General features: G+C 37.7%; 1 protein-coding gene across 10 annotated transcripts in view; it reads right to left on the bottom strand.

The window, feature by feature from the left end:
• ARFIP1 (ADP-ribosylation factor interacting protein 1) overlaps nt 1-12,703 on the bottom strand; it is a 136,451-nt gene that overhangs the window by 34,539 nt on the left and 89,209 nt on the right. For all 10 annotated transcript variants that reach the window (XM_010840731.1, XM_010840734.1, XM_010840730.1 and 7 more), the window contains one exon: nt 6,821-6,978. In XM_010840731.1, coding sequence (XP_010839033.1) covers nt 6,821-6,978 — 158 coding nt within the window. The remainder of the gene's footprint in view (nt 1-6,820; nt 6,979-12,703) is intronic.

A 12,703-nucleotide genomic window follows, 5' to 3' on the forward strand; every position in this document is an offset into this window, starting at 1 on the left:
GGCAGAAGAAGGGGACAACAGAGGATTAGATGGTTGGATGGCATCACTGACTGGATGGACATGAGTTTAAGCAAGTTCCAGGAGCTGGTGATGGACAGAGAAGCCTGGTGTGTTGCAGTCCAAGGGGTCACAAAGAGTCGGATACGACTGAGCAACCAGACAGTGATCTCAATTCAGTCAAAATCAGTACCACAAACTTATGCCCTAAAACTAAATTTCTTTATTAAACAATCTATAGTACAATTTGTATCTATTTTGGGAATGAAACATACTCTGTAATGTATATATGACTCGAGAAAGAACATGAGTCCCTCATGCCAAGCCCAATTTATTCTCGACTCATACTGAATTTAATAAATTTCACCTTTCAAGGTCAAAAGCATATCATTGGTTCATTCATGATACAATTCATTCAACAAATACTAAGTGCTAACTTTATAAGTTTCAGGCACTGTGCTAGAAACAGATTTTATCTACCATCTTCATAGCTTATCTTCAAGAAGTTAACAGTCTAGACTGAGAGAAGCTTTTAAACAACTACAACAAAATGAGATAAGGGATACTGCCATGGGGAAGGGAGACGGAAATCAAGATGAAGAATTACTTCATCAGGTATCTGATCGAGCATCTCAGGAGAACATTAAAACAAGTTTTAAAGGATGGTTAAGAGTTTTTGAGGTGGGTTGGGGCTGGGAAATTGATGGAGCATTTCAGGAAGAGAACAGCATGCATCAAGGCACAGATCTGTAGATACCATGACACACTGGGCAAGTAATGCAGTAACTTACAACCTGAAGTTGGAATAAGATCACAAAAGGAATTAGTTATCAGGCAGGAAGGCGGAACTGAGATTAAGAAACAAACACGGAACAACAGACTGGTTCAAAACTGGGAAAGGAGTGTGTCACCCTGCCTTATTTAACTTATATTCAGAGTACATCATGCAAAATGCCCAGAGTACATCATACCCAGAGTACATCATGCAAAATGTCTTAAGCTTTTTTTTTTTTTCCTCTTGCTCTCATTTTCTGCTTCAGAAATGGGAATAATAATCTAAAAACATTTTTTTCCCCACCAAAACCCATATATACAAAGTACTTAGGACCCCTGCTAATAACTAATATTTTTAGAGTGCTTTATCATTTCAGCCAAATTAGAAGAGGGATGGACTGAAGCAAACATACTAAAATCAGTAAGAAGTGACAGAGAAATAAGCAGAACAAAAATAAACCGTAATGTGTGGTGATTTAATGTGAAGACAAATATTCTTCATTGCCACGGGCTATACCTTTAAATAACAGCAACTAATTTAAACACAGTCAAAGTTATAATACTGACATTAATTTTTACATCCAGTTTGCAGATGATGTCAAAGTAAAACTTTCCCTAAGAGTTTTCCCTAAGAGCTAAAAGTGCTCACTACCACCAGGAAGAGAAATATACTAAGTTTTCGAAATGCAACTCTTCACTTCAAGGTTGCCAGTCTGAACTGAGACCCTACCAATAACGTTAGTGATAGTTGGTTACTTTATGGCTTATGTAAAACATATGAAACAGGTGTCCACATCTGAAAAGTTTTGACCACAATTGGCTCCCTTGTTGGTGCTGCTCTGTAAGTCTTGAATAGGCTGTTATAAGATTTTCTATGCATGAAGCCCCAGACAGCTAGGAAATACTTGTGCGATGCATAATAGGGAGCGTTAAAAGGCCACCCAGACATCTGCCTAAACTGCCACTTTGTGTGCTGATCAAATAGCTGACCCTTGCCCTAAAAGTCAATAAATTCTGGTTTTGACAGAGGAGAAAATTCAACTACTGAGAAACTTTCAGTCTGGGATTCTTTTTCAATGTTATCCCTCAGTAGGCAATGTTTTAGTGTTAGAACTAGTCAATGCCTCAGCTATTCTAAAAACGGCATAGAAAAGTTAACCACCAAGCTAAGCTTAATGAATAAAATCATATACTGAAATTTCAATATGAGAATAAATTATGAGGTGGGTCATTATTGTTGTTGATTTTTAAAGTATATACAGAGGTTGTGTAAAGGTTTCCTGACAACCAGCTATCCAGTATATATAACTTGATTGATAATTCTGTTCAAAAATTTCAAACGAACCTATATTATTGGATAAATTGAGATTTTTTATATCACATTATACATTAAGTCAGATTCCTCATCGTAAGATATGAAAGCTATTTTTTTTAATTAGATATGAAAATTTGAGATTAGTACAATTCAAGTTTGAGGCCTGATGATCAAAAATAGAAGGCAGGAGCCCATGGATTTTCATTTAACTTTGAAATCGGTTCCAAGTAAATAACCCACTTAACCTCTAGAGGCTTATTTTTCTCCTTTGCAAATTAAATATAAAATGTTTTGTGTATGATAAGTGACATCTAATGTATTTTTCTTTAATATGGGTTAATATTTTTAAAACCATGTTAGAAATAAGTGCTGAAGAGAAAGATATTACATGTTTCAAATAAAATATACTTTATATTTAAAAATCAAGATAGGTGGACAATTACAAAGTAGAGAGACAGAAACTAGATTCACATAGTTCTTAACTGGGATACTTTCAGAACAAAAGAAATTTCAACTTCAAAACTACAGATATTAGAACAATCATTTTTAGATTAGAAAATAAGAATGTTTGAAATGATTACGAGATAAAAGGAAGAGTATTCATTATGAACAAATTAGGATGCTATGAAAATGAACCGACAGATTTGAGAAGAAATAGCTCATAGAAATAAAAATATACATAATAAACATATATCCTTTGAAAAATACAGGCAATGTCCATGAAAGGATTTAAACAGGACTGGAAAACCAACTACTGGGAATGTTACCAAAGGAAGTCGTACTGAAGGATATTTTACTGAGACATTCCTTCAGTGTTACTAAGCAAAATCATACTGATAGATTTCTTCATTTTTTCCCATCTTCTAATTGTAATACTATATTACTAAATTCTTCAAGCAATAAAGGAAAGTAAAAAAACCAAGTCCAAAATAAGGCACACAGATCTATTTGTGCCCTTCTCCCACCAGACAACCACAAGTACTTGTCTTGACCTTCCTTTCCAAGTCACTGAGAATCTGATATGTTAATACTAAAATGAGAGCTACCAACACAGCACAGGATAGAAGTATCTCTTCTTATGCAAAGATCAAAAGTAAACTTTCAAAATAAAAAAATCCTTGACTTCCCGGGTGGTCCAGTGGTTGGGAATCCCACCTGCCAACGCAGGTGATGGGTTCGATCCCTGGTCCAGAAGGATCCCCCATGCCATGGGGCAACTAAGCCACACAGCACACCTACTGCGCACGCACTAGCGAGCCCACGAGCAGCAACTGCTGCAGCCTGACTCCCCAGAGCCTGTGCTCTGCAACGAGAGAAGCACCACAATGAGCCATGCACACAGCGGGAACACCCCTGCTTGCCACAACCAGAGGAATCCCACACGCAGCCAAAAATAAATGAGTAAGATTTTTTTAAAAAGAAAAAAAATCCCATTTAAAATTGTCAAAAATAACAAACAAAAACATGAAAAACAGAGTTGAAATAACCCTAACCAAGAAGGTGAAAGACCTATGTGCTGAAAACTATAACATACTGACAAAGAAATTGAAGATGATTCAAAGAAATGGAAAGCTATTCCATACTCTTGGTGTGTAAGAATCAGAATTGTTAACATAGCCATACTACCCAAAGCAATCTACAGATTTAATGTGACTGCTATTAAAATTATCTATGACCTTTTTCACAGAACCAAAACAAACCAATCCTAAAATTTATATGGAACTCCAGAAGACTCAGAATTGCCAAAGCAATCCAGAGGGAAAAGAACAAAGCAGGAAGCATAACTTTCCCAGGCTTCAGATAATACTACAAAGCTACAGTAATCAAAACAGCATGGTATTAGCATAAAAACAGACACATGGATCAATGGAACAGAATAGAGAACCCAGAAATAAATGCACACATCTATGGTCAATTAATCTTTGACAAGGGAGGCAAGAATATACAATGGAGAACAGAGAGTTTCTTCAGCAAACTGGTGTTGGGAAAACTAGAAGGCCTCATGTAAATCAATGAAGTTAGAACACACCCTCATACCACACACAAAATAAACTCAAAATGGCTTAAATATAAGACATGACACAATAAAACTTCCAAAAGAGAACACAGGTAAAACATTCTGACATAAATTGTAGCAATGTCTTTTAGGTCAGTGTCCAAAGGCAAAAGAAATAAAAGCAAAAATAAGCAAATGAGACCTAATCAAAGTTATAAGCTTTTGCACAGCAAAGGAAACCATAAACAAAATGAAAAGACAAGCTACAGACTGGGAGAAAATACTGGTGACCAATGTGACAAGGGCTTAATTTCCAAAATATACAAACAGCTCATATAACTCAATAACAAAAAAACAAACAACCCAATCAAAAAATGGAGAGACCTACATAGACATTTCTCCAACAACATCCAGATAGTCAACAGGGTCAGGGAAAGATGCTCAACATCTCTAATTATTAGAGAAATGTAAATCAAACCTACAATGAGGTATCACTTCATACCAGTGAGAATGGCCATTATCAAAAGGCCTACCAAAAAAAAGATTCTACAAATAATAAATGCTAGAGAGAGTGTGGCGAAAAGGGAACCCTCCTACACCGTTAGTGGGAAAGGACACTGGTACAGCCACTGTGGAGAACTACGGATGTTGCTTAAAAAATTAAAGTTATTATTCAACCATAAAAAATAATGAAGTACTGCCATTTGAAGCAACATAGATGGAGCTAGAGATTACCACACTAGGTGAAGTCAGACTGAGAAAGACAAATATTACATATCACTCACTTGACAAATAATATCACTTATTTGTGAAATCTAAAAAATGATACAATTGAACTTATTTACAAAACAAAAAGAGACTCACAGATTTTGAAAGCAAGTTTATGGTTACCAGAGGGAAAGGTTGGGAAGAAAAATTGGGAGTATGGAACTAACAGATACACATCACTATGTATGTGTGTGTGTGTGTGTGTGTGTGTGTGTGTGTGTGTGTGTGTGTGTGTGTGTGTGTGTATACATATAAAGTACATGAACAACAAGGACTCACTGCATAGCTCAGGGAACTCTGTTCCATATCTTATAATAACCTATAGTGAAAAAGAATGTGAAAGAGAGTACGTGTGCATGTGTGTGTACTGAATTGCCGTGCACCTGAAACCAACACAATACTATAACCCATCTACAGGTCAATATAAAAAAGAAAATTTCAGGAAAGAGGGTGTATATAAAAAGGCAAGCTATTGGAAGAACATGGTAATAACTTTTTAAAGCTTGAATTGAAACTATGTAAGTGTTTATAAGGTATAAAAATGTTTTGAGCAACTACTATCAATTAAAAAAAAACAAAAACCAACGAACTTTCCATGTGGTTTGGGCTTTTAGTTATGAAAGCATAAGGACATATATACTTAAGAATAAGCACTCAACTGCAAGAAGATGAGATACATCCAGCACTTTCACAGGCACTTCTCATATCACTAAACTAGACCAAGAGGCCGAAAAGTAAAGTTATACACTAAAAAGGTAAAGTTTGTACTATCTTTGGCTATGCTATAAAAAGTATAACAAAAAATAAAGAAATCAAGTGTTCAGAGGAAAAAAACTAAAAGGGGACAAAAATGAGTGGGGGAAGAAAACTGGGTCTGGAATGAGAAGCTGAAAAATGCTATCATAGATCTGCATTTTAGACACTTCTAAGCATCTATTAATATGTATTTTGTTTACCTATCAGGATGGTTATGAGACAGAGAAATCATGTGTGTGTGGAGGTATGTAAAAAAGTGTGAAAATACTGTGCTATAAACCACCATGGAAATACAAGGCAGATAATTTATATAAAAAATAAAATCTGGAAGACTGAAGACCGGTTATAATCTGAATAACCAACATAAAATTATGGAGGCAGAAATAAGCTTCCATATTCAAAGCAACTGAAACTATGCATCTGGCTGTAGCAGGGAAGCAGTATGGCTGAAAAGGCAGGCTCAGGCCAGATTAGACAGGGTGTCTGCTGTCGATCTGCTGGAAAACAAGGCCCTGTGCTCTGCCAAGAATGCTGGAGCGGGGAGCTCCCCCACCTTCCTAATCCAAACAGGCAAGGTGTGGGCACATGACCAAGGCTCAACTGGATACTCTCAAGGCAATGAAGCAAAGTATTCAGGAGCCTTTGGAATTTCTATTTATGTGAGCTGTAGCAGCATCTAGTACCAGAGGTACCAAAGCATCAGAACCCTAATGAGATTCTTCTGAGGCATTATTTTGGCTTTGGCTCTTGCTCATTTCTCAAACTGTTCTCCTGCCTTTTTATTAGCTCTGCAGGCTCTCCTGCTGCTGCTAAGTTGCTTCAGTTGTGTCCAACTCTGTGTGACCCCACAGATGGCAGCCCACCAGGCTCCCGTCCCTGGGACTCTCCAGGCAAGAATACTGGAGTGGGTTGCCATTTTGTTCTCCAGTGCATGAAAGTGAAAAGTGAAAGTGAAGTCGCTCAGTCGTGCCCGACTCTCAGCGACCCCATGGACTGCAGCCTACCAGGCTCCGCGGTCCATGGGATTTTCCAGGCAAGAGTATTGGAGTGGGTTGCCATTGCGTTCTCCAGTGGGCTCTCCTACAACACTCTAATAACACATTTTTTTGTTGTTCATATTGACCAGAGTTGGTTTCTCTTGTTGGCAACCCCAAATCTTACCTGAATTATGTATTATCTGTAAAACAAACGATATAATGAAAATCTATACATACCTGGCACTTTCATACTGCTTCACAGTCATTAATGTATCTTCAATTGTTTTATTCACCAAAGTGTTTACACTGGCAATGAAAAAATTAATGGCTCCTAGAAGAGTCTCTCCATTTTTAGCTAGCAGCTTCTGGGTATCTGCATTATAGCCAAATTCTTCCTAAAACAAAAAAAAAAAAGTCACCTTAATTTATTCAGCTGTAAATCAGTAAATGTGACTAAAGAAAATCTCAAACACATCACTATTGGGAAAATATTTGATTTAGAAATCTAGCTATAGAAGTTTTTTTCTTTCAATGTTTAAATAAATAGGAATCTAAATCACAACTAGCTATACAATTACAGAAAAAGTCTAGTAAACCAAACTGTCATTAGCTTAGATGTACAGCTAAAATGAAATAATTTTAAAGTTAAACTACTTTGTACTAGAAAGAATATTTTCATTTCCACGTTTTGTTTCTATTATACTGTAAGCACAGCTGTTAAGAAGAAAAATATAGCAGATTATTAATCAGAGAGGTTTTAACTTTCACAACCAAATTAGGTAACAATTGGCTAAAACTTTCAGACATAAAATAGACTACAATTTTTGTGTTTTGACTGAATCTCCTCAAAGTATAAATATTAACAATACACATTTCTTTGTAAACCTAGTGACCAACCGACTCTCAAGCTCAGGTCTATCTGGACAAACAGCTGAGGAAGGATCACTCAACACCAGTTTTAGTTCATTCTCTCTGAATAAACTGAGTCTTGGCTTAGCAAACATTACACACGACTCCTTAACATATGGACAGCAAGGACTAAATTTTCAGCAGGGAAAGCTTTCCAGTCTAAGTTTGATTAATTAACTAATTATCAGGAACATATCTGACCAAATAAAAACTTTGATCATATCAACTTTAGAACTGAATATATGAGGTATATCATTTAATTTGAGGATTCTGACTTTGTTAAAAATACTTTTAAGTTACAAGTGAAAAAAAAAAAAGACGATGTAAATAGCTTCTCCAGATTTCTTTTTGGTGATGCAAACAGACAAGAAGTGTTTATCTCACGATTGCGTAATTCTTCCAGGCAACGCTGTCGTTCTTCTGTCTTATTATCTTACTCATTTTTAACATGGAAGGGAAAAACTGATGAGCAATAATGAAATAATTCCTAAGATGAGGAAACAGCAAAATGTCTTAAGATATAGGAAAATAAGATCATTAAGATCCCATACTGTGTATTTGATCTCCAATGGACTCATATGGTAGTTGCAAGATAAAACATTTATTCTATTTTTAAAAATTAGTAAATTTATCATTGGAAGATTTCTAAGAAAGAATAAAAGTCATAAAATACCAATCCTTACAAAGAGAAATGCTCAAATAAGAAACTCAAAAATTAAAACTCAGTCCTCTAACTTTCCTGGTGGAAAGTTAAAGAATCCATCAGCCAATGCAGGAGACATGGGTTCAATCTCTGGTCCAGGAAGATCCCATATGCTGCAGAGCAATTAAATCTGTGTGCCACAACTATTGAACCTGTGCTCTGGAGCCCAGGAGCCATACCTATTGAGCCCATGTGCGGCAACTCCTGAAGCCTGAGGACTCTAGAGCCCATGCTCTGTAACAAGAGAAGCCACCAAAAGCCTATGCAGCAATGAAGAGCCAGCACAGCCAAAAATAAAAAAATAAATACAAAAAAAAAATTAAGAAAAAAAACAGAAAAAAATAAAGTTATTAAAAAATAAAACTGGGTCCAATAGACTTGAATCCCCTTCATGGATCACTGCCTTGTCGCAGAGAAGGGGCTGTGTAACTCAATGAAATTATGAGCCACGCTGTCCATGCAGGGCCACCCAAGACAGACAGGTCACAGTGAAGAGTTCTGACAAACTGTGGTCCACTGGAGAAGGGAATGACAAACCACTCCAGTATTCTTACCTGGAGAACCTCATGAAAAGGCTAAAAGACAGGATGCTGGAAGATGAGCTCCCTAGGTCGGAAGGTGTCCAATATGCTACTGGGGAAGAGCGGAGGACAATTTCTAACAGCTACGGTAAGAATGAGCGCCGAGGCCAAAGCCAGAATGATGCTCAGATGTGGATGTGTCTGGTGGTGAAAGTAAAGTCTGATGCTGTAAAGAACAATATTGGATAGGAACATGGAATGTTAGGTCCATGAATCAAGGTAAATTGGATGTGGACAAGCAGGAGATGTAAAGTCTGAACATCAACATCTTGGGCATCAGTGAACTAAAATGGATGTAAATAGCAGAATTTAATTCAGATAAACATTATATCTACTACTGTGGACGAGAATTCCTTATAAGAAACGGAGTAACCCTCACAGTCAACAGAAGAGTTTGAAATACAGTACTGGGGTGCAATCTCAAAAACGACAGAATGATCATGGTTCATTTCCAAGGAAACCATTCAACATCACAGAAAGGCAAATCTATGCCCCAGCCACTGATGGTGAAGACTGGTATGACCTAAATCAAATCCTTTATGATTATATACTGGAGGTGACAAATAGATTCAAGGGATTAGATCTGATAGATAAGAGTGCCTGAAGAACTATGGACTGAGGTTTATAATACTGTACGGGAGACAGTGACCAAAACCATCCCAAAGAAAAAGAAACAGAAATGCAAGAAGGCAAAGTGGTTTCTGAGGAGAGTTTATAAACAGCTGAGGAAAGAAAGAGAATCGAAAGATAAGGGAGAAAGGGAAAGATACACCCAAATGAATGCAGAGTTCCAGAGAACAGCAAGGAGAGATAAGAAGGTCTTCTTAAATGAACAATGCAAAGAAATAAGAGGAAAACCATAAAATGGAAAAGACTAGAAATCTTTTCAAGAAAACTGGAGATATCAAGGGAACATTTCATACAAGGACAGATCCTTACCATTTTTGTCTTTTATCATGCCTAACAGAAGTAGAAGAAATTAAAAAGAGGTGGCAAGAATACACAAAAGAACTATACAAGAAAGGTCTTAATGACCTAGATAACCATGATGGTGTGGTCACTCACCTAGAGCTGGATATCCTTAAGTGTGAAGCCAAGTGGGCCTTAGGAAACATTACTATGAACAAAGCTAGTGAAGGTGATGGAATTCCAGTCGAGCTATTTCAAATCCTAAAAGACGATGCTGTGAAAGTGCTGCACTCAATATGCCAGCAAACTTGGAAAACCCAGCAGTGGCCACAGGACTGGAAAAGGTCAGTTTTCATTCCAATCCCAAAGAAGGGCAATGCGAAGTAATGTTCAAACTACCGCACAATTGTACTCATCTCGCATGCTAGGTAGTTTATGCTCAAATTACTTTAAGCTAGGCTTCAGCAGTATATGAACTGAGAAGTTCCAGATGTACAAGCTGGGTTTAGAAAAGGCAGAGCGACCAGAGATCAAATTGCCAACATTCATTGGATGGTGGAGAAAGCAAAGGAGCTCCAGAAAAACATCTACTTCTGCTTCACTGACTACACTTAACCCTCCGACTGTGGGGATCACAACAAACTGTAAAATTCTTAAAGTGATGGGAATACCAGACCACCTTACCTGTCTCTTCAGAAACAGGAACTTGAACTTCTTGTGGTTCAAGAAGCAATAGAACCGGACATGGAACAGTGGCCTGGTTCAGAATTGGGAAAGGAGTAAGGCTATATATTACCTTATTTATTTAACTTCGATGCAGAGTACATCATGTGAAATGCCGGACTGGATGAATCACAAGTTGGAATCAAGACTGCCAGGAGAAATATCAACAACTTCAGATATGCATACGAGATCACTCAAACGGCACAAAGTGAAGAAGAACTAGAGAGACTCTTAATGAGGGTGAAAAAGTAGAGTGAAAAAGTTGGCTTGAAACTCAACATTCAAAAACCTAAGATCATGGCATCCAGTCCCATCACTTCATGGCAAACAGAAGGAGAATAAGTGAAAACAGTGATAGACTTGATTTTCTTGGACAACAAAATCACTATGTATGGTGACTGCAGCTAAGAGATTAAAAGATGCTTGCTCCTTGGAACGAAAGCTACGACAAACCTAGACAGTGTATTAAAAAGCAGAGTCATCACTTTGCCAACAAAGATCTATATAGTCAAGGCTATGGTTTTTCCAGTAGTCATGTATGGATGTGAGAGATGGACTATAAAGAAAGCTGAAAGCCGAAGAATGGATGCTTTTGAACTGTGGTGCCGGAGAAGACTCTTGAGAGTCCCTTGGACAACAAGGAGACCCAACCAGTTAATCCTAAAGGAATTAAGTCCTGAATATTCACTGGAAGGACTATGCTGAGGCTCCAATCCTATGGTCACCTGATGGGAAGAGCTAACTCACTAGAAAAGACCCTGATGTTGGGAAAGATTGAAGGCAAAAGGAGAAGGGGGTAGCAGAGGATGAGACAGTCAGACAGCATCACTGACTCAATGGACATGAATTAGGGCAAATTCTGGGAGACAGTGGAGGACAGAGGAGCCTGGTGTGCTACAGTCCATGGGGTTGCAAAGAGCCGGACACGACTCAGAAACTGAACAATAACAACAATGGACTTGAATACTGAGGACCTGAATATGCTCAGGTTTTTTTTTTTTAAAGGACTGCATATCTGTAAAAGAAAGGTAATAAAAGTACTACTAACTAAGTCTGAGCATTAGATGAGCTAACACACATGTATGCAACTCAGAGCTGTATCTGATGTACAGTAAGTCCCCAATTGGCACTAAGTATTATAATCAATAGACTCTACTCAATGTAGCATCACTGATAACACTGCTGTACTTCCCCAGACCCTATACTCTGATCATCTCTTTCCATACTGTGGGGATTTTTTTCTGGGTCACACCTTCTAAAGCTCTCACTTAAAGAGACAGGCAGAGATCAGGAAGAGACAGAAAGACCTGAATATAAATTCCACTTCCATCTTTTGTTTTTCATGATTTCATAAAACCTACCTAACCATCCTGGCCTCCATTTCCTCCTCTATAAAATGAGGATAACATTTCTTCCAGTGTTATTAGAGAAATTACATGATATAATGGCTAAAAAGCACTCCGCCCATCACACTGAAATTGTGGATACTCAGTAATAACAGCTGCTATAACTCAGCTTCCTAAATATTAGTTTCATTCTTCTTTTTGTCTAGTGACTCAGTTAGAATTGAATCTCAATATTTATCTCAATATTGTCATCTCTAGCCAAACTTTCTTTGTCCAAGATTCTAGATTATTAACAAATAATTTAATGCTCTAAATGATCTAACTTCTCAAGTTATTTGTCTGTAGGGGATTTTCATAGAAAAGGGATTTCTACATCTTTTGGTTCCAAGGTGAGGAAAAAAAGACATAAAAGGAGTAATTTAAGATATCATTAGATGGGACTTCCCGGGTAGTCCAGTGATTATGAGTCCACTTTGCAATTCAGAGGACACAGGTTCTACCCCTGGTCCAGGAAGATCTCACATGAGGCAGAGCAACTAAGCCCATCTGCCACAACCAGTGAGCCTGCAGGCTGCAGCTACTGAAGCCTGTGCACTCCAGGGCCCATGCTCCCAGTGAGAGAAGCCAGCGCACCACAGCTGCAGAGCAGCGCCTGCTTGCTGCAACTAGAGAAAACCCACAGGCAGCAACAGAGAGCCAGCCAAAAAAAAGACAGCATAAGAAATGAATAATGCTTTCTATACAAGGAAAAATAATTTCATTCTAAAATTCATAACTTACACTAATGAAAAAGCGTATCACAAATTAAGTCAAGTAAGTCTTGTTTAGGACATTCAGAGACTAGGTAAGAGATTTTCAACATGCTGTGCTAAGTTGCTTCAGTTGTGTCCGACTCTGCAAACCTATGGACCACAGCCTGCCATGCACCTCTGTCCAGGGGGTTTCCCAG

Source organism: Bison bison, unplaced genomic scaffold, assembly GCF_000754665.1.
Source record: "Bison bison bison isolate TAMUID 2011002044 unplaced genomic scaffold, Bison_UMD1.0 scf7180017864146, whole genome shotgun sequence".
Classification (NCBI taxonomy): Eukaryota; Metazoa; Chordata; class Mammalia; order Artiodactyla; family Bovidae; genus Bison; species Bison bison.